This window comes from Pristiophorus japonicus, chromosome 11 (assembly GCF_044704955.1).
Source record: "Pristiophorus japonicus isolate sPriJap1 chromosome 11, sPriJap1.hap1, whole genome shotgun sequence".
NCBI lineage: Eukaryota > Metazoa > Chordata > Chondrichthyes > Pristiophoridae > Pristiophorus > Pristiophorus japonicus.
Genome location: NC_091987.1, coordinates 69,676,879 through 69,703,640, shown reverse-complemented (window position 1 = coordinate 69,703,640; position 26,762 = coordinate 69,676,879). Strand labels below are relative to the sequence as shown.

Below are 26,762 nucleotides of genomic sequence, written 5' to 3'. Positions count from 1 at the left end.
GCATTGTCAATAGCAGAAAGAAAATTCATGAAATTGAGTATGTAAGCCCCTATATTATTGCTGTCGAAAATACAGTGGGCTAAAAACTAAAATTGCCCCTGAAAACAGGTGAAGGGATCGCAATGCGGGATCAACTTGCGCCCGTTCAAAGTAATGCAGGCAACACACCAACTTCGTGCTGCCTACTGATCAACATGATTGTGGCATGCAGCACAGCACTGAACGCACTGCTGAGTGGTTGTACGTAGGAGCAGGGGGCCCAAGTTCGTGTGAGACTAGTACCAATTAAAGCTAGCCTGCACTTCTTAAAGACAAGGGTGCATTCTGGCTGCAGCAGGTGATTCAACTGGCTGGGGAACAGAGTATGAGCAGGAATAAGTAGTAATGATGGCACAAAAAGGGAAAGAGCATGCTCCAAGGTTCTCGGATGTAGCGATAGAGGCCTTGGTGGAGGAGGTGGACAGGAAGAGAGAGGTCCTGTTTCCACAGGGGGCCAGGAGGCCCTCCAGGCAAATTTAGAGAAGGCAATGAGAGCAGATATTCACTGTGATCAATGCCAGCTGTGTAACTCCGAGGAGCTGGATGCAGTGCAAAATGTTTAATGAGTGGTCAGGGTCAGTGAATTCATCTTCAAATGTCACATCTGCACCACAGACAGCAGGACCTAACCAGCTGGGGACAGGCTTGCCTGCAAAACCTTACCCCAATGGAGTTGACGATGCTGGCCGTTGCTGAGCCCATGGTCAGCGGCAGGGCTGAAACAATACAAGCTGTCAGTATCCTGATAGGTAATTCTCCTCACATCCTACTCATCCCATAATCTTTTCTGATTACAAGCTGCATAGAAACATAGAAAATAGGTGCAGAAGTAGGCCATTCAGCCATTCAAGCTTGCATTACCATTCAAATAAGATCATGGCTGATCATTCACCTCAGTACCCCTTTCCTGCTTTCTCTCCATACCCCTTGATCCCTTTAGCTGTCAGGGCCATATCTAACTCCCTCTTGAATATATCCAATGAACTGGCATCGACAACTCTCTGCGGTAGGGAATTCCACAGGTTAATAACTCTCTGAGTGAAGAAGTTTCTCCTCATCTCAGTCCTAAATGGCCTACCCCTTATCCTAAGACTGTGGCCCCTGGTTCTGGACTACCCCAACGTCGGGAACATTCTTCCTGCATCTAACCTGTCCAGTCCCATCAGAATTTTGTGCGTTTCTAGGAGATCCCCTCTCATCCTTCTAAACTCCAGTGAATACAGGCCCAGTTGATCCAGTCTGTCCTCGTATGTCAGTCCTGCCATCCCGGAAATCAGTCTGGTGAACATTCGCTGCACTCCCTCAATAGCAAGAACGTCCTTCCTCAGATTAGGAGACCAAAACTGAACACAATATTCCAGGTGAGACCTCACTAAGGCCCTGTACAACTGCAGTAAGACCTCCCTGCTCCTATACTCAAATCACCTAGCTATGAAGGTCAACATACCATTTGCCGCCTTCATCGCCTGCTGTACCTGCATGCCAACTGTTAATGACTGATGTACCAAGACACCCAGGTCTCGTTGCATCTCCCCTTTTCCTAATCTGCCGCCATTCAGATAATATTCTGCCTTCGTGTTTTTGCCACCAAAGTGGATAACCTCACATTTATCCACATTATACTGCATCTGCCATGCGTTTGCCCACTCATCTAACCTGTCCAAGTCACCCTGCAGCCTCTTAGCGTCCTCCTCACAGCTCACACCGCCACCCAGCTTAGCGCCATCTGCAAACTTGGACATATTACACTCAATTCCTTCATCTAAATCATTAAAGTATATTGTAAATAGTTGGGGTCCCAGCACTGAGCCCTGCGGCACCCCACTAGTCACTGCCTGCCATTCTGAAAAGGACCCGTTTATCCCGACTCTCTGCTTCCTGTCTGCCAACCAGTTCTCTAACCACATCAGTACATTACCCCCAATACCATGTGCTTTAATTTTGCACACCAATCTCTTGTGTGGGACCTTGTCAAAAGCCTTTTGGAAGTTCAAATACATCACATCCACTGGCTCTCCCTTGTCCACTCTACCAGTTACATCCTCAAAAAATTCTAGAAGATTTGTCAAGCATGATTTCCCTTTCATAAATCCATGCTGACTTGGACCGATCCTATCACTGCTTCCCAAATGCGCTGCTACATCATCTTTAATAACTGATTCCAACATTTTCCCCACTACTGATGTCAGGCTATGATTACCCGTTTTCTCTCTTTCTCCTTTCTTAAAAAGTGGTGTTACATTAGCGACCCTCCAGTCCATAGAAACTGATCCAGAGTCGATAGACTCTTGGAAAATGATCACCAATGCATCCACTATTTCTAGGGCCACTTCCTTAAGTACTCTGGGTTGCAGACTATCAGGCCCCGGGGATTAATCGGCCTTCAATCCCATCAATTTCCCTAACACAATTTCCCGCTTTATAAGGATATCCTTCAGTTCCTCCTCCTCACTAGACCCTCGGTCCCCTAGTATTTCCGGAAGGTTATTTGCGTCTTCCTTCGTGAAGACAGAACCAAAGTATTTGTTTAACTGGTCCGCCATTTCTTTGTTCCCCATTATAAATTCACCAGAATCTGACTGCAAGGGACCTGCGTTTGTCTTCACTAATCTGTTTCTATCGAAGCTTTTTCAGTCAGTTTTTATGTTCCCAGCAAGCTTCCTCTCATACTCTATTTTCCCCCTCCTAATTAAACCCTTTGTCCTCCTCTACTGGATTATAAAATTCTCCCAGTCCTCAGCTTTGCTGCTTTTTCTGGCAAATTTATATGCCTCTCCCTTTGATTTAACACAATCCCTAATTTCCCTTGTTAGCCACGGTTGAGTCACCTTCCTCGTTTTATTTATACTCCAGACAGGAACGTAACAGGCTCGAGGAGCTGAATGGGCCTCCTCCTGTTCCTGTATAACAGGTTCGAGGGGATGAATGACCTCCTCCTGTTCCTGTGTAACAGGCTTGAGGGGCTGAATGGCCTCCTCCTGTTCCTGTGTAACAGACTCGAGGGGCTGAATGGCCTCCTCCTGTTCCTGTGTAACAGGCTTGAGGGGCTGAATGACAAGACAATAACAGAGATAGATGAAAATGCGTGACAATGGGTTGTGAGAAAACGAGACTCCGTTTCGTTGCTATGTGATTATTGCACCGCAGTTCCCACAGGGAGCAGAGAGTGCGACTATTAGCAGTGAGATGGGTGGGACCGACCATGTGTGGAGCCTCGTGCTCCCATCTCTATGTCAGGTGGGCTTCCCCATCGGCCCGTGTCGCCTGGGGAAGCAGGGGACCCCCAAACACAAGGGCAAACGCCAACTTTAGATCCCGAGACACTCTGGGGCGCGTTACGGTCTGGTTGCTGAAATATCTGTCAACTCATCCCTTTTGGTGTGGAATCAAGTCATCCTTGTTCGTTGTATGGAGAGAAAGCAGGAAAGGGGTACTGAGGGAATGATCAGCCATGATCTTATTGAATGGTAGTGCAGGCTCGAAGGGCCGAATGGCCTACTCCTGCACCTATTTTCTCTGTTTCTATGTTTCTATGTACAATTGTTGAAGTTCATCCATGTGATCTTTAAATGTTTGCCATTGCCTATCCACGGTCAACCCTTTAAGTATCACTCGCCAGTCTATTCTAACCAATTCACATCTCATACCATCGAAGTTACCTTTCCTTAAGTTCAGAATCCTAGTCCCTGAATTAACTGTGTCACTCTCCATCTTAATAAAGAATTCTACCATATTATGGTCACTCTTCCCCAAGGGGCCTCACATAACAAGATTGCTATTTAGTCCTTTCTCATTACACATTACCCAGTCTAGGATGGCCAGTCCTCTATTTGGTTCCTCGACATATTGGTCTTGAAAACCATCGCTAATACACTCCAGGAATTCCTCCTCCACCGTATTGCTACCAGTTTGGTTAGCCCAATCTATATGTAGATTAAAGTCACCCATGATAACTGCTGTACCTTTATTGCACGCATCCCTAATTTCTTGTTTGATGCTGTCCCCAACCTCACTACTACTGTTTGGTGGTCTGTATACAACTTCCACTAGCGTTTTCTGCCCTTTGGTATTTCGTAGCTCTACCCATACAGATTCCACATCATCCAAACTAATGTCCTTCCTTACAATTGCGTTAATTTCCTCTTTAACCAGCAAGCCACCCCACCTCCTTTTCCTTTCTGTTTATCCTTCCTGAATGTTGAATACCCCTGCAGATGCTGTACGTGCACCTCTTGGTTTCCCCACCCTCTCCCCTCACTGCAACTCTACCCTTGTGCCTTTCTCCTTTTAGATAGCCAAGAACTGCAACTTGGCCAAGCACTGATGGAAAAGCAGGAACTAGAAGAGGAAAAAGGCAGTGATGCAGAAAACACAGCTCCATCTCTCGATTTCAAACTCCCAGCCATCAGCTCAGATACTGACACTACGCAAACTTTAGATGATAGCTTAGATGCGGGATCTGCACGTGGAGAGAGACACCGGACGAGTGGCCTGCAGCCAGGGCATGAGGAAAGGGTAGCGCAGGTGTCAGCTCCCCAGAGGCTGAGTTCGTTCACGAGATGTGTTAGAGAGGACTTCGATGGACTGTCTCCAGAAGAAGGCTATGCACAATGAAATGCTTGGTGCATTGGCAGGCCTGCCAGAAAGCCTAAGTGCAATGTCAAGGAGCATGGAGGAAGTCTGGCACTAACCTTGTACAGGGCTTTGCGCTGAGCTTGGAGCCCATGGATCTCCAGCACGGATGTGATGGGCAACCCCATTCGCGCACTTGTGGATCCAACCATCATGTAGCCTCTGATGGCCGATGTTTCAGCTTCCATAGCAGCACATGCAGAAGCCACCCAATGTCAGAGAGCTGCAGTGGAAGCTCAGACCCGGTTATTCAAGCTCAGACTGCTGTCATTGTGGTTGTGTTTACCAGTGCAGAAAGGGGTTTTTGCAGGGTGTCACACCAATCTGGCCCCAAAAGATTACTAGGATTGCTGAGGCGCTGCCCCAGTGGAATGCCAATGGATCGATGGAGGATGACCTTGCTCTCCACTCTCAGGATGACATAAGAACATAAGAAATAGGAGCAGGAGTAGTCCATACGGCCCCTCGAGCCTACTCCGCCACTTAATACGATCATGGCTGATCCGATCACGGACTCAGGTCCACTTCCTTGCCTGCTCCCCATAACCCCTTAAACCCTTATCGGTTAAGAAACTGTCTATCTGTCTTAAATTATTCAATGTCCCAGCTTCCACAGATTTACAACCCTCAGAGAAGAAATTCCTCCTCATCTCAGTTTAAGTGGGTGGCCCCTTATTCTAAGATTATGCCCTCTAGTTCTAGTCTCCCCCATCAGTGGAAACATCCTCTCTGCATCCACCTCGTCAAGCCCCTCATAATCTTATACGTTTCGATAAGATCACCTCTCATTCTTCTGAATTCCAATGAGTAGAGGCCCAACCTACTCAACCTTTCCTCATAAGTGAACCCGCTCATCTCAGGAATCAACCTAGTGAACCTTCTCTGAACTGCCTCCAAAGCAAGTATATCCTTTTGTAAATATGGAAACCAAAACTGTACGCAGTATTCCAGGTGTGGCCTCACCAATACCCTGTTTAACTGAAGCAAGACTTCCCTGCTTTATATTCCATCCCCTTTGCAATAAAGGCCAAGATTCCATTGGCCTTCCTGATCATTTGCTGTACCTGCATACTAACATGCACAAGTACCCCCAGGTCCTACTGTACTGCAGCACATTGCAATTTTTCTCCATTTGATTTTTTTCTGCCAAAGTGCTGACCTGCATTATACTGCATCTGCCAATTTTTGCCCACTCACTTAATCTGTTCATGTCCTTTTGCAGATTTTTTGTGTCCCTTCACACATTGTTGACGATACAAAGATGGGAGGAAAAGCAAACTTGGCTACGTTGCACTCAGTCCTTTCTTCCAAGTTGTTAATATAGATTGTAAATATAGTTGGGGACCCAGCACAGATCCCTGCAGCACCCCACTAGTTACTGATTGCCAACCAGAGAACAAACCATTTATCCCGACTCTCTGTTTTCTGTTAGTAGGCCAATCCTTTATCCATGCTAGTATATTACCCCCAACCCCGTGAACCTTTGTCATGTGCAGTAACCTTTTATGTGGGACCATGTCAAATGCCTTCTGGAAGTTCAAATACACCACATCCACTGGTTCCCCTTTACCAACCTCCTTTTTTAAACAGGGATTAGAGATTTACAAAGGATTATTCGTGGCAACTGTTGCCTCACTGCTGGATAAATCTCGCAGCAGATCTCCAGTGAGTGCGAGCGCGACTGTGTGTGTGTGGCAAGACCATCAGCAGGCAGGGGCCATTGGAGGGAGCAGCATGTGGCGGCATATCGCTGCAGGGAGCAGCGTGTGCTGCTGCAGGAGGGCGACAGCTACAAAGCCAGGTCGCTGATTGCAGTGCGGGCAGGCACAGCAGGAGTGGCGAAGGAGCGGCATGAGTCCGTAGAGAGAAGTGACCAGGGCCCAAGAGAGGCATGAATTTGGGGCCATGAAGAGGCGAGGGCCCAGGGGCAGCACGGGCCAGTCCACACTGCGATATGTATGTGCGCTCGGTCTGTGCAGCAGAGCTGGTCTCCAGTTAGTCTTGGGTAATCCTTGCCACTGGACCAAGACTTAGCTCTGTCAAGCCCGTGTGGTGGCTGGGATGCAACAGCCACCACACATTAAAAAAATCCATGCACAGGCATCTTCCATTCTTCACGATGTAGTTCAGGATCTGGAATATTAGGTCCTTCATTGAAACACCTGTGAACTCATCCCTTTTTGGCGTGGAAGCAAGTCATCCTCGCTTCGAGGGACTGCCTATGATGATGATGATAATGATTTTTAAATAGGGGCGTTACATTTGCAGTTTTCCAATCTGCTGGGACCACCCCAGAATACAGGGAATGCATCCACTATCCCTGCCGCTACTTCTCTTAAGACCCTAGGACGCAAGCCAGCAGGTTCAGGGGATTTATCTGCCTTTAGTCCCATTATCTTACTGAGGACCACCTCCTTAGTGATTGTGATTGTGATAAGTTCCTCCCCCGCTATAGCCCCTTGACTATCCACTGTTGGGATATTGTTTGTGTCCTCTACTGCAAAGACCGATACAAAATATTTGTTCAGAGGTTCTGCCATCTCCATGTTCCCCATTACTAATTTCCCAGTCTCATCCTCTAAGGGACTAACATTTACTTTAGCCACTCTCTTCCTTTTTATATACCAATAGAAACTCTTGCTATCTGTTTTTATATTTTGTGCTAGTTTACTTTCATAGTCTATCTTCCCTTTCTTACTCATTTTTGTAGTCATTCTTTGCTGGCTTTTAAAAGCTTCCCAATCTTCTGTCTTCCCACTAGTTTTGGCCACTTTATATGCCCTTGTTTTTAATTGGATACTGTCCTTTATTTCTTTGCCACGGATGGCTATCTTTTCCTTTACATCCTTTTCTCCTCACTGGAATATATTTTTCTTGAGACTTGTGAAATATCTCCTTAAATGTACGCCACTGTTCACCACTGCCACTCCGCTAATGCCCTTGCTGTTGCCAGTCAGCCAGCCAGCCCAGACTGCTGCCACCAATGTCGAGGTGGTGCAGTCTAAAGCCGGGCCTTCTGGGCCAAGAGTTGCTCGATGTCATCCTGCAGTGCCATCTGAAGTCTTGCCCCACTGAAAGTTAGCAGCCTTCCACCAGCCATGGAGGTACCACTTCGTAGGAGCACTAGGACAGGAAAAGGCACATGGAAGACAGGCACTAAGGGAATGCACAAGGATGAGTTACATAATATTAGATGGATTGATGTATAAAGTTGGTTTGGAATGTTTCTTTTCTGGTGGCTTTTATTTCAGCATTGTGGCCAAGAGGACAGTGTGACAGTCCTGAACAGAGGGATAGTAAACTCCCCGCTGGAATGGAACTAAACTACAGAACCAGTGGGAAGCTGTTTAACCTACGCCGCCTCCAGGCCAGGTCCAAGATCACCCCAAGCTCTGTCGTTGAGCAGCAGTATCCGGACGATGCCTGCGTCTGCGTACATTCAGAGGCTGAACTCTAGGATATAGTCAGTGTATTCACTGAGGCATATGAAAGCATGGGCCTTACGCTTTACATCCGTAAGACAAAAGGTCCTCCACCAGCCTGTCACCGCCACTCAGCACTGCCCTCCAATCATCAAGATCCACGACGCGGCCCTGAACAATGTGGATCATTTCCCATACCTCGGGAGCCTCTTATCAACAAAGACAGACATTGATGTGGAGATTCAACATCGCCTCCAGTGCGCCACTGCAGCCTTTGGCCGTCTGAGTATTTGAAGACCAGGCCCTTAAATCTATCACCAATCTCATGGTCTACAGGGCTGTAGTAATATCCGCCCTCCTGTATGGATCTGAGGTATGGACGATGTATAGAAGGCACCTGATGTCGCTGGAGATATATCACCAACGATGTCTCCGCAAGATCCTGCAAATCCCATGGGAGGACAGGCGCACCAACATCAGTGTCCTCGAACAGGCTGACATCCCCAGTATTGAAGCACTGACCATATTCGATTAGCTTCGCTGGGCAGGCCACATAAGTTCGCATGCCAGATACGAGATTCCCTAAGCAAATGCTTTATGCGGAGCTCCTTCATAGTAAACGAGCCAAAGGAGGACAGCGGAAACATTGTAAGGGCACCCTCAAAGCCTCCCTGGTAAAGTGCGACACCACCACTGACACCTGGGAGACCCTGGCTGAAGACCGCCCGAGGTGGTTCGAGTCTCAACGCAAAGAGGCCAAGCGCAGGCAGTGGAAGGAGCGCATGGCAAATCAGCCTCACCAACCCCTTCCCTCGACGAATGTCTGTCCCACCTGTAACAGGGTCTGTTGGCTCTCATATTGGACTGTTCAGCTATCAAATAATTCACTTTGGGAGTGGAAGCATGTCTTCCTCGATTCTGAGGGACTACCTATGATGATGATGGTGGTAAGGTATGTGACTGTTTGAACAATGGTGAATTGGGGTTGTGTTCAATGGAACCTTGGTCGACAGCCGGGCTGGAGATGGGATGTGCTGGTTGCCTTCTCCCTTCCTCCTGCTCCTCCCTCTGCGAGCATCTGTTCCTCTTCTTTGCTGCCTCTGCTCCATCTCCCGGTCATGTTGCAGGCCAAGGGGGTTAGCAACTGGAGCACCCATGACAGGGAGCAAGTAGTATGACCGGAACCCTTGACGTCAAAGCCAAGGCCTTCTCCACTTGCAACACCACTCCCCGTCACCCCACCAAATTTAAACAACTCTGGACAGCAACACCTCTACAAACTTAGAGAGCCAGTAGAAATGAATCAGCAACTAATCAGAGAGTGTTTGATGATCCCTTTAAATAGCACTGGTGGGGGGTGCTTGCTGCTGCTGAACGCATGCTCAGTTGTGTAAGATTAAGACAGGGTGTTAAGCTTCAGTGTTGAAGATGAAAATGGCAGTGCTGGCATCAATTGATTGATGTCACAATCTGCCAACTCGACATACTTCCAGCGCACGCTCCCAACGGCCTCACCAAAATGGCGTCTGGCACGACCCACACCAGACATGTGTGTGCATGCCGCAAATGCCCTTTGACATAAACGGCACCTGCAATGGCGAAAAACATCGCTTCTCGGCCTTTTGGCTAAGATCACGCGTAACTGACCTGACAGGGGAGTAACCATGACCCCAAAGTGGTTCTCCCTGGATCAGGAAGGTGGTTCTCCTATGCTTTTTGGAAATAGGAGGTGGGTGGGGTGGATTGACCCATCCACCTCCACGGAGGTGTGTGGGGGGCCTGACCCATCCACCTCCATGGCACGAACCTGGTATTGCAGTACTTCCAGGAACGGTGCAGTAGCTCTAGGCCTTTTGGCTAAGAGCATTGGCGCAGAGTGATCCTTGATGTGTGCAAGGTGACCTCTGGCGTTTGTGATTTGACAAAGAATTGGAAAGATTGGCAACGAAAAATAAAAAAAAAAAAAATTGCGCGTCACAGAGCCAAATTTCTAGCCTAGCAGGTCTTCTTTTTGACCGTTATGTTTCTGCAGTCTCAAAATTGTTGCAAGCTGCTAATCACTAAGGGCCCATTGATTAAAATATAATTTTCTAATCTAGTACTGTCAATTACAGCAAAATCATGTACAAATTATGGTTTAGTAATAGGGATAGGGAGAATAAAAGTAAAAGCAAACACCATGATTGAATGATTAAAAGACATGAGCAAACCCTCCCCCCACTCCCCTGTCCCCCCATCCCTGCCCAATAATCTGTAATGAAGCATGTCTTAGACATTTGTGCTTGCCTGACTCACCTAATGTTTCCAAAAGCCTGGAATTCCCAACTCACTTTTTTCACAACAATCATTAATTATACCCTTTTGCTAATGATTTGACCATTGGCATGTTGTTAATCATATGAATGCTTAACCACGTGATTCTGACCAACAGATCCACCACAGACCCAATCCACATCGGGACCAGGGTCAAGCAGGGCTGCGTCATCGCGCCAACGCTCTTCTCGATATTCCTTGCTGCAATGCTCCACCTCACTCTCAACAAGCTCCCCGTTGGAGCGGAACTAAACTATAGAACCAATGGGAACCTGTTCAACCCTTGTCACCTCAAGGCTAGACCCAAGGTCGCCCCATCCTCTGTCATCGAACTACAGTATGCGGACGACGCCTACGTCTGCGCATATTCAGAGGTTGAACTCCAAGCCATCGTCAACATCTTCACCGAGGTGTACGAAAGCTTGGGCCTTACACTAAACATCCATAAGACAAAAGTCCTCCACCAACCTGACCCCGCCACACAGCAATGCCCCTCAGTCATCAAAATCCACAGCGCAGCCTTGGACAAGGTGGACCATTTTCCATACTTCGGGAGCCTACTATTAGCAAGGGCAGACATCGATGACGAGGTTCAACACCGCCTCCAGTGTGCCAGCGCAGCCTTCGGTCGCCTGAACAAGAGTGTGTTTCAAGACCAAGACCTCAAATCTGGCACCAAGCTTATGGTCTACAGGGCAGTAGTGATATCCGCCCTCCTCTCTGGCTCAGAGACGTGGACCATATACAGTAGACCACCTCAAAGCTTGAGAAGTACCACCAGCGCTTGATTCACTCTGGTGCATCCGCGATACTGAGGATGTCGTGAATAGCATGTTTAGTGAGTTGGTCACACCGCAGATAAAGGTTACTCAGGCAGATAGTGAATGGGTGACCATCAGGAAGAGCAGTGGAAGGAAGGTAGTGCAGTGGCCCCCTGCGGGCATCTCCCTCCAAAACAGATACACCACTTTGGGTATTGTTGGGGGAGATGACTCAACAAGGGAAGGGGCAGCTAAGTCCATGGCACCAGGGGTGGCTCTGCTGCACAGGAGAGCAGGAAAAGGAGTTGGAGAACTATAGTGATAGGAGATTCTATTGTAAGGGGAATAGATAGGCATTTTTGCGGCCGCAAACGAGACTCCAGGATAGTATGTTGCCTCCCTGGTGCAAGGGTCAAGCATGTCTCGGAGCGGCTGCAGCGCATTCTGGAAGGGCAGGGTGAACAACCAGATGTCATGGTACATATAGGTAAAAAACGGGATGAGGTCCTACAAGCTGAGTTTAGGGAGCTAGGAGTTAAATTAAAAAGTAGGACCTCAAAAAGGTAGTAAGTAATCTCAGGATTTCTACCAGTGCCATGTGCTAGTCAGAATAGGAATGGCAGGATAGTTAAGATGAATACGTGGCTTGAGAAGTGGTGCAGGAGGTAGGGATTCAAATTCATGGGACATTGGAACCGGTTCTGGGAGAGGTGGGACCAGTACAAACGGGACGATCTGCACCTGGGCAGGGCCGGAAACAATGTCCGAGGGGGAGTGTTTGCTAGTGCTGTTGCGGAGGGATTAACTAATATGGCAGGGGATGGGAACCTATGCAGGGAGACAGAGGGAAGTAAAATGGGGGCAGAAGCAAAAGATAGAAAGAAGAAAAGTAAAAGTGGAGGGCAGAGAAATACAAGGCAAAAATCAAAAAGGGCCACATTACAGCAAAATTCTAAAGGGACAAAGTGTGTTAAAAAGACAAGCCTGAAGGCTCTGTGCCTCAATGCGATGAGTATTCATAATAAGGTGGCCGAATTAACTGCGCAGGCAGCTATTAACGAATATGATATAATTGGAATTATGGAGACATGGTTCCAGGGTGACCAAGGCTGGGAACTCAACATCCAGGGGTATACAACATTCAGGTAGGATAGACAGAAAGGAAAACGAGGTGGGGTAGAATTGCTGGTTAAAGAGGAAATTAAAGCAATAGTAAGGAAGGGCATTAGCTTGGATGATGTGGAATCTGTATGGGTAGAGCTACGAAATACCAAAGGGCAGAAAACGCTAGTGGAAGTTGTATACAGACCACCAAACAGTAGTAGTGAGGTTGGGGACAGCATCAAACAAGAAATTAGGGAAGCATGCAGTAAAGGTACAGCAGTTATCATGGGCGACTTTAATCTGCATATAGATTGGGCGAACCAAACTGGTAGCAATACGGTGGAGGAGGATTTCCTGGAGTGTATTAGGGATGATTTTCTAGATCAATATGTCGAGGAACCAACTAGAGGGCTGGCCATCCTAGACTGGGAGATGTGTAATGAGAAAGGACGAATTAGCAATCTTATTGTGCGAGGCCCCTTGGGGAAGAGTGACCATAATATAGTAGAATTCTTTATTAAGATGGAGAGTGACACAGTTAATTCAGAGACTAGGGTCCTGAACTTAAGGAAAGGTAACTTCGATGTTATGAGACGTGAATTGGCTAGAATAGACTGGCGAATAATACTTAAAAGGGTTGACGATGGATAGGCAATGGCAAACATTTAAAGATCACATGGATGAACTTCAACAATTGTACATCCCTGTCTGGAGTAAAAATAAAATGGGGAAGGTGGCTCAACCGTGGCTAACAAGGGAAATTAGGGAGTGTTAAATCCAAAGAAGAGGCATATAAATTGGCCAGAAAAAGCAGCAAACCTGAGGACTGGGAGAATTTTGTAATACAGCAGATGAGGACAAAGGGTTTAATTAGGAGGGGGGAAATAGAGTATGAGAGGAAGCTTGCTGGGAATATAAAAACTGACTGCAAAAGCTTCTATAGATATGTGAAGAGAAAAAGATTAGTGAAAACAAACATAGATCCCTTGCAGTCAGAATCAGGTGAATTTATAATGGGGAACAAAGAAATGGCAGACCAATTAAACAAATACTTTGGTTCTGTCTTCACAAAGGAAGACACATATAACCTTCCAGAAATACTCGGGGACCGAGGGTCTAGCAAGGAGGAGGAACTGAAGGAAATCCTTATTAGTCAAGAAATTGTGTTAGGGAAATTGATGGGATTGAAGGCCGATAAATCCCCAGGGCCTGATAGTCTGCATCCCAGAATACTTAAGGAAGTGGCCCTAGAAATAGTGGATGCATTGGTGATCATTTTCCAACAGTCTATCGACTCTGGATCACAGTTCCTATGGACTGGAGGGTAGCTAATGTAACACCATTTTAAAAAAAGGAGGCAGAGAGAAAAAAGGGGAATTATCGACCGGTTAGCCTGACATCAGTTGTGGGGAAAATGTTGGAATCAATTATTAAAAATGAAATACAATATACATCAATGATTTAGATGAAGGAATTGTGTGTAATATCTCCAAGTTTGCAGACAACACTAAGCTGGGTGGCAGTGTGAGCTGTGAGGAGGATGCTAAGAGGCTGCAGGGTGACTTGGACAGGTTAGGTGAGTGGGCAAATGCATAGCAGGTGCAGTATAATGTGGATAAATGTGAGGTTATCCATTTTAGTGGCAAAAACATGAAAGCTGAATATTATCTGAATGGTGGCATATTAGCAAAAGGGGAGGTGCAACGAGACCTGGGTGTCATGGTACATTAGTCAGTGAAAGTTGGCAAGCAGGTACAGCAGGTGGTGAAGGCGGCAAATGGCATAGCTAGGGGATTTGAGTATAGGAGCAGGGAGGTCTTAATGCAGTTGTACAGGGCCTTGGTGAGGCCTCACCTGGAATATTATGTTCAGTTTTGGTCTCCTAATCTGAGGAAGGACATAAGAACATAAGAATTAGGAACAGGAGTAGGCCATCTAGCCCCTCGAGCCTGCTCCGCCATTCAACAAGATCATGGCTGATCTGGCCGTGGACTCAGCTCCACTTACCCGCCCGCTCCCCATAACCCTCAATTCCCTTATTGATTAAAAATCTATCTATCTGTGATTTGAATACATTCAATGAGCTAGCCTCAACTGCTTCCTTGGGCAGAGAATTCCACAGATTCACAACCCTCTGGGAGAAGAAATTCCTTCTAAACTCGGTTTTAAATTGGCTCCCCCGTATTTTCAGGCTGTGCCCCCTAGTTCTTGTCTCTCCGACCAGTGGAAACAACCTCTCTGCCTCTATCTTGTCTATCCCTTTCATTATTTTAAATGTTTCTATAAGATCACCCCTCATCCTTCTGAACTCCAACGAGTAAAGACCCAGTCTACTCAATCTATCATCATAAGGTAACCCCCTCATCTCCGGAATCAGCCTCGTGAATTGTCTCTGTACCCCCTCCAAAGCTAGTATATCCTTCCTTAAGTAAGGTGACTAAAACTGCACGCAGTACTCCAGGTGCGGCCTCACTAATACCCTATACAGTTGCAGCAGGACCTCCCTGCTTTTGTACTCCATCCCTCTCGCAATGAAGGCCAACATTCCATTCGCCTTCCTGATTACCTGCTGCACCTGCAAACTAACTTTTTGGGATTCATGCACAAGGACACCCAGGTCCCTCTGCACTGCAGCATTTTGTAATTTCTCCCCATTCAAATATATTCCCTTTTACTGTTTTTTTTTTTCCCCCAAGGTGGATGACCTCACATTTTCCGACATTGTATTCCATCTGCCAAACCTTAGCCCATTCGCTTAACCTATCTAAATCTCTTTGCAGCCTGTGTGTCCTCTACACAACCCGCTTTTCCAATAATCTTTGTGTCATCTGCAAATTTTGTTACACTACACTCTGTCTCCTCTTCCAGTTCTTGCTATTGAAGGAGTGCAGCGAAGGTTCACCAGACTGATTCCCGGGATGGTAGGACTGACATATGAGGAGAGACTGGATCGACTGGGCCTGTATTCACTGGAGTTTAGAAGAATGAGAGGGGATCTCACAGAAACATATAAAATTCTGATGGGACTGGACAGGTTAGATGCAGGAAAAATGTTCCCGATGTTGGGGAAGTCCAGAACCAAGGTCACAGTCTAAGGATAAGGGCTAAGCCATATAGGACCGAGATGAGGAGAAACTTCTTCACTCAGAGAGTTGTTAACCTCTGGAATTCTCTACTGCAGAGAGTTGTTAATGCCAGTTTGTTAGATATATTCAAGAAGGAGTTAGATATGGCCCTGACGGCTAAAGGGATCAAGGGGTATGGAGAGAAAGCAGGAAAGGGGTACTGAGGTGAATGATCAGCCACGATCTTATTGAATGGTGGTGCTGGCTCGAAGGGCCGAATGGCCTACCCCTGCACCTATCTTCTATGTTTCTATGTTTCCACAATATCCTACTAATCCACTGGGAGGATAGATGCACCATCATCAGTGTTCTTGCTCAGGCCAACATCCCCAGCATTGGATCACTGACCACACTTGACCAGCTCCATTGAGTGGGCCACATCATCCGCATGCCCGACACAAGACTCCCAAAGCAAGCGCTCTACTTGGAACTTCTGCACGGCAAGCGAGCCCCAGGTGGGCAGAGGAAATGTTTCAAGGACACCCTCAAAGCCTCGTTGATAAAGTGCAACATCTCTACCTTTACCTGGGAGTCCCTGGCCCAAGACCGCCCTAAGTGGAGGAAGAGCATCCGGGAGGGCGTTGAGCACCTCGAGTCTCGTCGCCGAGAGCATGCAGAAATCAAGTGCAGACAGCAGAAGGAGCGTGCGGCAAACCAGACTTCCACCCATCCCTTCCTTCAACCACTGTCTATCCCAACTGCGACAGAGACTGTAATTCCCGTATTGGACTGTACAGTCACCTGAGAACTCACTTTTAAAGTGGAAGCAAGTCTTCCTCAATTTCGAGGGACTGCCTATGATGATGATGCATGGCTATTAATTAATTAATTAAAATCACTGTAGCAACTATGATATCACAATAGGGACTGCCCCATCACTGCAGTAATATTACAGGGAATCTAAAATTGGTTTGACACGTAAATATTCAAACAGAACTGTACCAGAATTATTTGAACGTTACTAGTATTAAGATAAGGCTTCAAGCCAATTTAATATATATTGGTGATTTTCATAGATAAACACAATTACTCGTGATCCATTTTAACCTCAATAAATTTTAAAAAAAGATTTTAAAAATGGAACAAAAAGTAATGGAAGGGAAGTAATGTCTATAAAGATCAATTACAGAAATGAAGCAAACTAATGTAGGGTGTAGGGACTCTTTTTAATAACACCCAGCACTAATAATTTATTATTTGCGGTTCCTAATTTCTGAATTACTTTGATCTAGTCAATTCTGTATTGCAATGGAATTACTGATACTTGAGCTAATAGGAACATATACAACATGAACTTAGACAGTCACTACACAACTCTTAATAGTCAGGCTCAAAGCGAAACTGCTTACGATTCCGCATGTATCAGCAGTCTCGGAGAAGTCAAATTAATAGTTGGTGTAGAAAATTAGAAAGTTGCAGTCACTGATGTTTTTCTGGCCAGATACATGTTATAAGGGGTGGGAGAGCACTTTATTTTATATTTGATCGGAACCAATCCAGTAGTATTGGGGATGAACATAAAGAATTGGAAAAGTATTCTATTAGCCAGCAGTAACACTCAAAGGAGAATTCACCAAACAACCTAAATGCACAAAGTTAATCCTAGGCCCATAACAAACACATACTTCAGAATTTTTTGAAATTCCATTTGCGAGCCAGTTACCATAATTTGTATTAGGCTGCCCAACAAATATATCTGGCAGAAATTTTGGACAATGGAAGTGAATGGGGTAGATCTTAACTTTGTGCAATCGTGTAAAATGGGTGCTCGTCAGTCAGCAGCCTGTTTTGCATCTCTCCCAATTTTTATTTCTAATGAAGTCAGTGGAAATACAAAAGATCAGGAGAGATGTAAATGAGCTGCCGACTCATTATGACCCATCTTACACAATCACACAGTCAAGATCTACCCCAATTATTTCAACTACTTTTTGTAAGAAGGGGAAAAAAAAAGTTCTTCGGCAGCACGAAGAATAAGTTGAGCCTTTTGAGGGACAATTTGTTTCAGTGCCTTTTTAAAAAAAAAAGTAAAGTAATAAGTGACATGTGGGGTAATAGGGAAACAGTATTGTTAACCATCAGGCTGATAAAGTAGGGCTCAAATGTTTGAACCTTGAACCCAAAAAACCCACAATTTATTTTGAAAATTAAGAGCTAGGTAAACAGAATTGGCTACTTTCAGCATCAAAGAACTATAAGGTATAATTTTAAAAGTCCCTGCTCCCAGCACAGAGCCTCACTAGCAGTGAGTTTGGTAGTGGAGATAGAGTTGCAACTCTGATTTTCCGATGTGTGCATTGTGCTTCCTGTGCTCCATGCTAGGAGCAGAGCATTGGAATTTACCTCTGTAGTGTACCAGGAAACAAAAAGGTATCGTACAAGATTTAAAAAATGACATGCATTATATTTCAAAAGCAGTTTGCACAATTTGCATGAACAATTATTGTTTTAAGTATAAAATAGTACTCACGTTGGCCCCAACGCCCTGTCCTTGGATTAAGGTAGTTGGGATACAGACCATTGGGTCTATCCATGTTCTGCAACAACTTCCGAATGTGCAACACCTGCAATTAGTTTCAAGATGCATTTCACTTGTACGCATTCTCAATTATCAATGTTTATTTTAAACTACCATATTATTTCCACAAACTTAGCAATTATCCCTCTCGTCCTCCATTTCATATGTCTTTCAGATAAGAGTGCAGGTGATCCAAGTCCAAGCCTTCGCCAATACTACTGTTAAAGCTACTCTATCACAAACACAGACACACTTGCAGCGTGGAATTAAGACAAACAGATTCAAATATCAAGTAGTTCTGGGACTTGAACCCTCTGAACATCTGATTGGGAAGCTGCAATTACGTGGTTACCAGATCCATCCTCTATGTACTATCGCTCTCCTGAGGTAAAATATCAAATAGCTATCAACAGCAATGCCATGCAGTAGTATGCAGGTTGTGCGCTTGCTGTGAGTCAATAGGCAAAGTTTGGTGGCTCAGAACTAAGGAATCTCATTAGACACGATATTGGAATGTTCAAGTATCATTCCATATGGGCCTCAGATGAACTACATTGTTTCTGATTAAGACAGCTATGCTACTGCAGATTCAGATTTAACTGTTTAAGAACCATTCCTAAACCCGAATTAGATTTTTGTTAATTCCAAGATTATAAATATTCCTCCCATTCTATTTCAGAATAGTTTGAGTTATGGTCAATGCACATAATTTAAATTTTGCAATGAATATTCTGTACTCAAAATGCTGAAATTAACAAATTGAAGGATTTTTGTTTCAGTTCTCTATACACAAAGTTGTATGCATCAAACCTATCCAACCAGCATTTCCCAGAACCTCTGAACTGTGAGAGAGATAAGGACTTCCAATCTTCCTTTTTTTAATTCTTGGCATGTGGGCAGCACTGGAAAGGCAGCATTTATTGTCTATCCACATTTGTCCTACGGGCATTAAGAGTAAACCAAGGACTCACATGTGGTAGGGGTGGCAGGCTCCACCCCTGAAGTACATTAGCGAAACAGTTTTTTTTAATGACAATCTGGCTGCTTTTGTGGTCATTTTCTAGTGCTGGTCAACAAATTACTAGAGTTACTGAATTCAATTTTAGAACTTGACATAGTGTGATTTCAATTCATGACCTTGGGATTGTGAATGCTATACCATAGGATTACTAGATTACTGTACCCATGACAATCTTCCCTTTCTTGCATAATTTAGCGGTTTCACGGACTCAATCGCATCTATAGTTGTGGTTAGAGCTTTATGCACTATTCATTCATGAATAGAACTTCATACTATACTATCATCCAAGATGAATTCTCTCAAACAATCCCTCAAGAGCCAAGCAACTGTTTGATATACCCCACAACACAACATTAAGTATAAAATGTTGGAAGTTAATGTTCAGTAGTTTCTTACATTTTATAAATCGAGCATTATGATGAGGGTAGTACTATTCTATATAATAATTGTGCCTAGCACTCACTTACTTTTTTGTAGTAGATGGGGTCCCCTGTCAGGTAGCTCAGATGCACAAACTCCAAATGCAGAGTCCCAAATTCAGACAAAATGCTACTCCCAGCAGATGCCCAGCCCCAGTTCCGTCCAACACCACTGGCAATGCAAGAACCCAGGCAAGAACAAACATATAATCACAAACAGAAGAGCAAAGCCAATTATCAGACGGTTAAGGCACACTGAAAACGGCAAGCAAACAGATTCTAGTGACTACTTAATCAGGGATACTATAAATAGCCATTTTGGGAAGAGAAAAAAAAAATTCAATATAGATATCTGGACTCTCAAAATAAATATTTGGTGGCCAATAGTGGCATCATATCGGTCATCATCTACTTCATCTTAAATGCTTACAGTTGCGTTCTTGTAACAATTTCTTTGTTGATTGACATGTAAAAGCTGCCATTAGATTCCCTCCTCCCTCAAAAGCATGTATTATACAGATGGCATCCTGACATTTTACCATGCAAAAAATATTTGTAAGATTATTTTTGTGACATCACTCACATTACTAGCTTTAAAAACTAATATACTTCTCTTTAGAAGCTATTCTATTAACTGGATTTTACAATTTTACCAATTTCAATTCAACTAAAATGACAACTCAAAATGGTCTAGTTTCTGAACTATGCGAATGTCAGTCCATCCTCATCTAAGTGTTCATTTATAGTGAGCTGAATAGACCATGGGGCCATATGGCTTCAAAATTTCCCTCGTCATTGGTCTCGGTAACCTCTTTTGATTGGTCACTGCTCCCTGGTATTTTCATTGGTTGCTGCTAACTTTACTCTCATCATGCAGTAGCCATTTAAGGTCCCATGCTTAAGCCAGCGATTCCTCGACCGATTCCATGCCCAGTTTCCCTGCTACAAGTTTGACAATCAGACACACTAAGCCCTCAGCCTAGCCCCAGCCTACCAAGCCCACATTCAATCCTGGGTTCAGCCTCAACCCTTCCAACCATTGCAGACCACTGCTGACCACATGAAAAAACTCTAATCTTGAACCAAGCCTCCAGCCAAAATATCAACTACATATACTGCAAATAACACAATTGGATCCTCGCAAACATCAACATGGGAAATTGAACATCAATTTTGGTCTTGGGTTAACTATTTCCAGTTATTTATAAATATATAAAGACAGATTACCTACCCAGTAAGGATTTTGTCATTCTTTAAATGATATGCATCTTCTACACATCATAGAAATATTGCCTAGCTTGATAGGTTCTGGGAAAAATCATGTGCTGAGCATGCATAAGAAAATGTTATACGATGTCAGATAAGTAATGCCTTGTATTCCTACACTGCTTAAGGCTCAAGGTTTTGTTCTGTTGTTCCAATTCGTTCTGAAGTGAAGTTAAACTTCCCTTAGGTCCATCTCCCCAAAATTTGTATCACTGCAATGCCGATGGCTGGGATTAAAGCATGAAATAAGCACTTTTTTGAAGAATGAAGACAATTGTACTAAGTGGGTAATCTATTTTCATTCGGCATCCTCCCCACATTAAATGCATACCACAGAAGCACAGATTTAGGAAGGGGAAACACCTGCATAGGCTTGGACACGAGTTTTCAGAAATGCTATGTCTGAAGCATTGCGATATATCGATATTAATGTTTAGTAAACGTATGAGGATTGCTTCTCGTAGCAGACACATAAAATCAATCGAACCCTAACTAAGAGGTGCCTAGCAAGCAACTCTGGACTGACAGTTAATGAAGGATTTTTCCTTTGAAATGGTAACAGTGGATACAGTCAACCATTCATTATGATTTCTCATCTTGCACAAAGGGAAACTGAACAAGGCAGCTTAAATTGCTCCTACCAAGGCAGAATAACTTGGGTGTTAAGGCACAGCTGAAGTGACAATCCAGTGTGGTGGCAGATAAGCCACACAAGAACATTTTTTTTGACCCAAATGAAATTGTCCTTGGGTAAAAACACAGTCCGAAGGACAGCTCCATCAGAATGACAAATCAAATACAGCTCATTTCAATATGGCCTTGCAGTTCATTGTTTTTGGCTCAAGTTCTGCACATGACTTGAATGTGTAAATCGATTTTGACACATCAGTGCAGTACTGAGGGAGTGCTACATTGTTGGAGGTGCTGCCTTTCAGAGGTGACTGCTCAGGTGGATGTAAAGAGATTCCACGGCATTATTCGGAGAAGAGTGGGAAACGCCCTTGGTACATGGCCGACCTTCATTGCTCAACCAACACTACCGAAACTGGTCATTTATCTCAATTGCTGTTTGTGGGATCCAACTGTGTGCAGATTAGCTGCCACTCTTGTCTACAAAACAACTGATTTAGTAGAATACTGCAAAACCTCTTCCATTTTGTTTTTATAAGCTCTATTAATGGATGTCATACAGAAATTAACAAGGTATCTGCCATCAAAGACAGAAGGTAGTTTCAACAGTCATCATTTTTCAAAAGTTAGGTCATTAACTGGAATATTTCCAGGTTTAGCGACAGCATTTGACCATTCCCCCACCACCACCCCAGTTGTGAGGAGATCTCTTGTGGAAGACAGTGGGGACCTATCTGTACTTAGGGCTAATATCGGAGTACCAAGGTCTGTGTGACCATTAAGGGGTTACGAGCAAAACTTTTATTCTGCCTGCTCTTATCTTTTGAGCTACTTGTGATCAGAAGAAATAAAGGAAACAAGTATATAAAAGGAAATATAATGCAGCTTCCAGGTCTACAATTGGAACATTTTATAATGACTTTTATCAAATTTTGGAAGGCATTAGGTCATGTAATGGCTCTTATTAGCAGGTCTCAACATAACTTTTGACTCATTTTGGCACCACTGCTAAATACAACTGATATTGGGATTGTCCACGAACCAGATTTGGCTGAGACTGCATTTCATATCCACAGTCAAGAAATTGGAGTGTAGTGAGACAGATTTATACTACGACTCATGGAATGACCAATGATAGCTGTGCAAACCTCCCTACTGTGGAGGGCTCCATGAGTATTGGCATTGAAGTGTTGAAGGAATAGAGAGTAAAAATATTACAAAAGCAAAAGAAAACTGTGACCAGTTGAGTAACAGAGTTAATAGGAAAACAATCAAGGCTTGAATTTAAGCAAAGGTTTATGGGCTAGAAATTCAGGTTGTAGCGATTCCGCTCATTTTTTGGCGATAATCGCATTGGAATTTTTTTTTGCACCGCCTGACCGAGCAAAATTTGGCAAACGTTGACCAGCGACAGCAATAAATCCTGTGTTGCCAACAGAATTTGTGCGCCGGAGCCGAAATTTGTGACCGGAAAAAAAATGGACCTTCTGCGCATGTGAAAATTTTTGTTTACTTCCAATTTTTGATTTTGCCACTTTTTTCTTCCTGCTGTGCTTCTAGTCAGCTGTCAGGGAGCACCCGCGTATGCGCAGTACACCCAGGGCTGAATCAACCATTTTCAGATAGCAGGCACGATGGAAGGAGATGGGAGCAGGCAGAGAGCGAACAAGGCCCTTATCACAGCTATGGAGAAGAGATGGGGGGATTTAAATAGGAGGAATGCAAATAAACCCCTACCAGCATTTCTGAGGAGGTGTCTTTCGTGGACCCACACCCAGTGCCGCAAGAGGTTCACTGACCATTGCAGGCTCGTCAGATTAAGTAATATTTTTATTGATGCACTCCTTCATTACTTAAGTTATAAATCTGACATGTTGGTATAGGTAGGCTTAGTGTTGCATCTTATTTGCTATGAATGATCATCACACATTATTAAGACTGCTTTCTGAGATCTTAAAAGATGTTTCTGCACTTCGATATCTTCATGAGCACATGCAACTTCCAGGGCCATTAAAAAGAGGACTGTATTAAATGCACGAAGTATGGTATAAGTGCTTTGATGGTTGTCTGCGTGTGCCACAAGAGCAGAAGGGCCCTCTGGTAACCATTCCCATTATCATCTTTGCAGGGAAAGATTTCCCACAACCACCAGGAGCAGCGACAGACAGGCGGCGGTCCACCCAGAACAATGCCTCTGACAGAACTGGAGGAGAGAGTGGGAGGTCTGATCGGTGCCTCAGGGAGGTCAACTACCCATGGGGATGCTGAGCCCCTGTTCGAAACTATAGGCAAGTCCTGAAAAATCCCCGGGTTGGGTTGGGGCAATGTGATGTAGTGTCTGTGGACTAGGGTTGAGGCAATGTGATGCAGTCTCTCTTGACTGCATATAATGCAGTAGCGGCAGTCCTTCAAATGAGCCTGTGCTATTTGACCTTACTCGTAACACCGTGCCCCCTCCCCTGCTGCTAACCACTTGCCCGTTGTTTTCTATTTCCAAATGAGTCGCCGCATGCGCCACATTCTTGAATGGAAGCCTCCACCTCAGTCAGTCATGTTGGGGTGGAGGAGTGAGACAAGGGCGACGCAGACGATGAGGAACCTCCATGGGAGAAGCAAAGTGATCAACCTATTCCGGAGGGAGGGGGGACGGGGGCTGATGCATTGACTCCTCTTTTTGCTGTAGCCACAAGCTTGTCCGAGGAAGAAACATTCTCGGGCTTTGAGCCATCCGAGGCTCCGGGTACAAGTGGCGTGCAGCAATGCACCACGGGTATGCTGTCTCTCCGGAGGGTGAATCGGCAAATTCGGTCTGCTGATAGACAGGCAGACGCACACCTGGACATGGTGGGACTGTCCCGGGAGAGCGTCCAGCTCACGGAGGTGTTGGGTAGTATTCCCACAAGCAGTGCGGCACTATCTGCGAACATGAGGGAGGGCATGTCGCAGATTGTTGGTACGAGTCGCAAAACCACTGAGACTGTCGATGCCCACGTGCAATTGATGGCCTTCATCTTTGACACTACAGTCCCCATTGTCACACCAAGACCAGCATCACCTGTGAGTGGTGAGGCCGAGCAAGAGGTTTGGCACTCAGAAGCCGGGCCTTCCATACTCCGAGCTTCTCCAGTGGGTCCACACATGGCGTCTCCATTGTCTATCCCCCAATACAGCAGAACTCTGGCCGCCTTGCTGTACGATGCCTTGGTGTCACCTTGAGTAGGGTCATGACAGGTTAGAGTTGGGGGGGGGGGGGGGGCGGGGAAAGAGGTAAAAGACATTCGGTGCAGGGGTTGTTGCTGTTCGGTTGTTGTTTTATTGCTGTTTTGTTGCTATTTCCCAATTCCCAGTATGTTCAATGCATTTTATTCCAGTTGTGAAATGTTTAATAAAGGTTATTCAAGTTACAATGTTTAATAAATCTTATTCAAGTTACTGCATGTTTAATAAATTCTTTTGTTCATCTTAATCATTCCTGTGTAGTGTCTCATATGCAGACAGAGGGGAAATAGTCAACATGATGGGATAAAATGGCCTGGCAACGCTCAAACATGCCGTTCACTCTTCAAGCAAAGCATTGAATTATGAGCTGCTGATGTAAAACTTTTGCAATGGCGATAGCTCCACGAGGCCTTCCCTGTGGTGGTGGTGGCATGGGCTCTTCGTCCTCGTACCCCTCCTCCCCTCTCTCCTGAGGTGGTCCTGCAGTCCCCAATGGCATGGCTAAGTTGTGTAGCATGCAGCACACCACAACGAACTCAGAGACCCGCTGAGGGGAGTATTGCAGGCAGCCTCCAGAGTGGTCTAGGCAATGGAACTGCTGCTTGAGCACTCCAATTGTCTTTGACAATGCTGCGTGTGGCTAAATGGCTATTATAGCAGCGATGCTCGGCTTCTGTCTGAGGGTTCCAGAGTGGAGGCGGGGGGCAGGGGTCCATGAGCCAGGTGGCAAGACTGTAACCTTTGTCCCTCAGCATCCAGCTCTAGCCTTGTGGCGATGCTCGAACAGGCATGAGACAATGCTCTCACACAAGATGAAAGCATCATGGATGCTCCCTGGAAATTGTGCATTTACTACCAGGATGTGCTAAGTATGATCACAGCCGATCTATACATTCAGGGAGTGGAATCCCTTTCGGTTTCGGTATACCTCTAGATTGAGTAAAGGTGCTAGCAGGGCGATGTGCGTACAATCAAGGGGAGCCTGAACCTTGGGGAAGCCAGCAATTTGTTCAAAACCTATAGCCCTCTCATTCTCTGCCTCCTTGGTCATTGGGAAGTTTCCATCCTGCGTGCGTGCAGTGCAGTAATCACCTGGCAAATGCAGCGATGTGCAGCGAACTGTGAGATGGGAGCCGATGTCCCCTGTTGATGCCTCAAAGAAGCTGGAGGCATAGAAGGCAAGCACTGCAGTCAACCTTCACCTCGACGGGCAGTGCAGTCCTGTTGCCGCTGGTAGGCTGTAGGTCGTCTTTTATGAGCTGGCATATCTGTGACTACCTCGTTTCGGAAGTGCAGCCTCATAATGCACTGTGCCTCAGAGAGCTGCAGGTATGAGTGCTGTTCCCTTTAAACTCGTGGAGGGTATAAGGCCTCCGCCCCATACGTCTGCGAGCTCTTCAATTAAGCTCAAAATGCTCATAGAAACATAGAAAATAGGTGCAGGAGTAGGCCATTCGGCCCTTCGAGCCTGCACCGCCATTCAATGGGTTCATGGCTGAACATGCAACTTCAGTACCCCATTCCTGCTTTCTTGCCATACCCCTTGATCCCCCTAGTAGTGACGATATCTAACTCCTTTTTGAATATATTTAGCGAATTGGCCTCAACAACTTTCTGTAGTAGAGAATTCCACAGGTTCATCACTCTCTGGGTGAAGAAGTTTCTCCTCATCTCAGTCCTAAATGGCTTACCCCTTATCCTTAGACTGTGACCCCTGGTTGTGGACTTCCCCAACATTGGGAACATTCTTCCTGCATCTAATCTGTCTAAACCTGTCAGAATTTTAAATGTTTCTATGAGACCCCCTCTCATTCTTCTGAACTCCAGTGAATACAAGCCCAGTTGATCCAGTCTTTCTTGATATATCAGTCCCGCCATCCCGGGAATCAGTCTGGTGAACCTTCCCTGCACTCCCTCAATAGCAAGAATGTCCTTCTTCAAGTTAGGAGACCAAAACTGTACACAATACTCCAGGTGTGGCCTCACCAAGGCCCTATACAATTGTAGTAACACCTCCCTGCCCCTGTACTCAAATCCCCTCGCTATGAAGGCCAACATGCCATTTGCTTTCTTAACTGCCTGCTGTACCTGCATGCCAACCTTCAATGACTGATGTACCATGACACCCAGTTCTCGTTGCACCTCCCCTTTTCCTAATCTGTCACCATTCAGATAATAGTCCGTCTCTCTGCTTTTATCACCAAAGTGGATAACCTCACATTTATCCACATTATACTTCATCTGCCATGCATTTGCCCACTCACTTAACCTATCTAAGTCACTCTGCAGCCTC

General features: G+C 45.3%; 1 protein-coding gene and 1 pseudogene across 3 annotated transcripts in view; one reads left to right on the top strand and one right to left on the bottom strand.

The window, feature by feature from the left end:
- Positions 1 to 26,762, bottom strand: part of man1a2 (mannosidase, alpha, class 1A, member 2) — a 253,330-nt gene that overhangs the window by 31,787 nt on the left and 194,781 nt on the right. For 2 of the 3 annotated variants that reach the window (XM_070893496.1, XM_070893499.1), the window contains 2 exons: positions 19,403 to 19,526; positions 17,867 to 17,960 (listed from right to left, as the gene is read on the bottom strand). In XM_070893496.1, coding sequence (XP_070749597.1) covers positions 17,867 to 17,960; positions 19,403 to 19,526 — 218 coding nt within the window. The remainder of the gene's footprint in view (positions 1 to 17,866; positions 17,961 to 19,402; positions 19,527 to 26,762) is intronic. The other variant, XM_070893497.1, reaches the window with a different exon arrangement.
- LOC139276539 (U2 spliceosomal RNA) lies at positions 9,700 to 9,937 on the top strand (annotated as a pseudogene).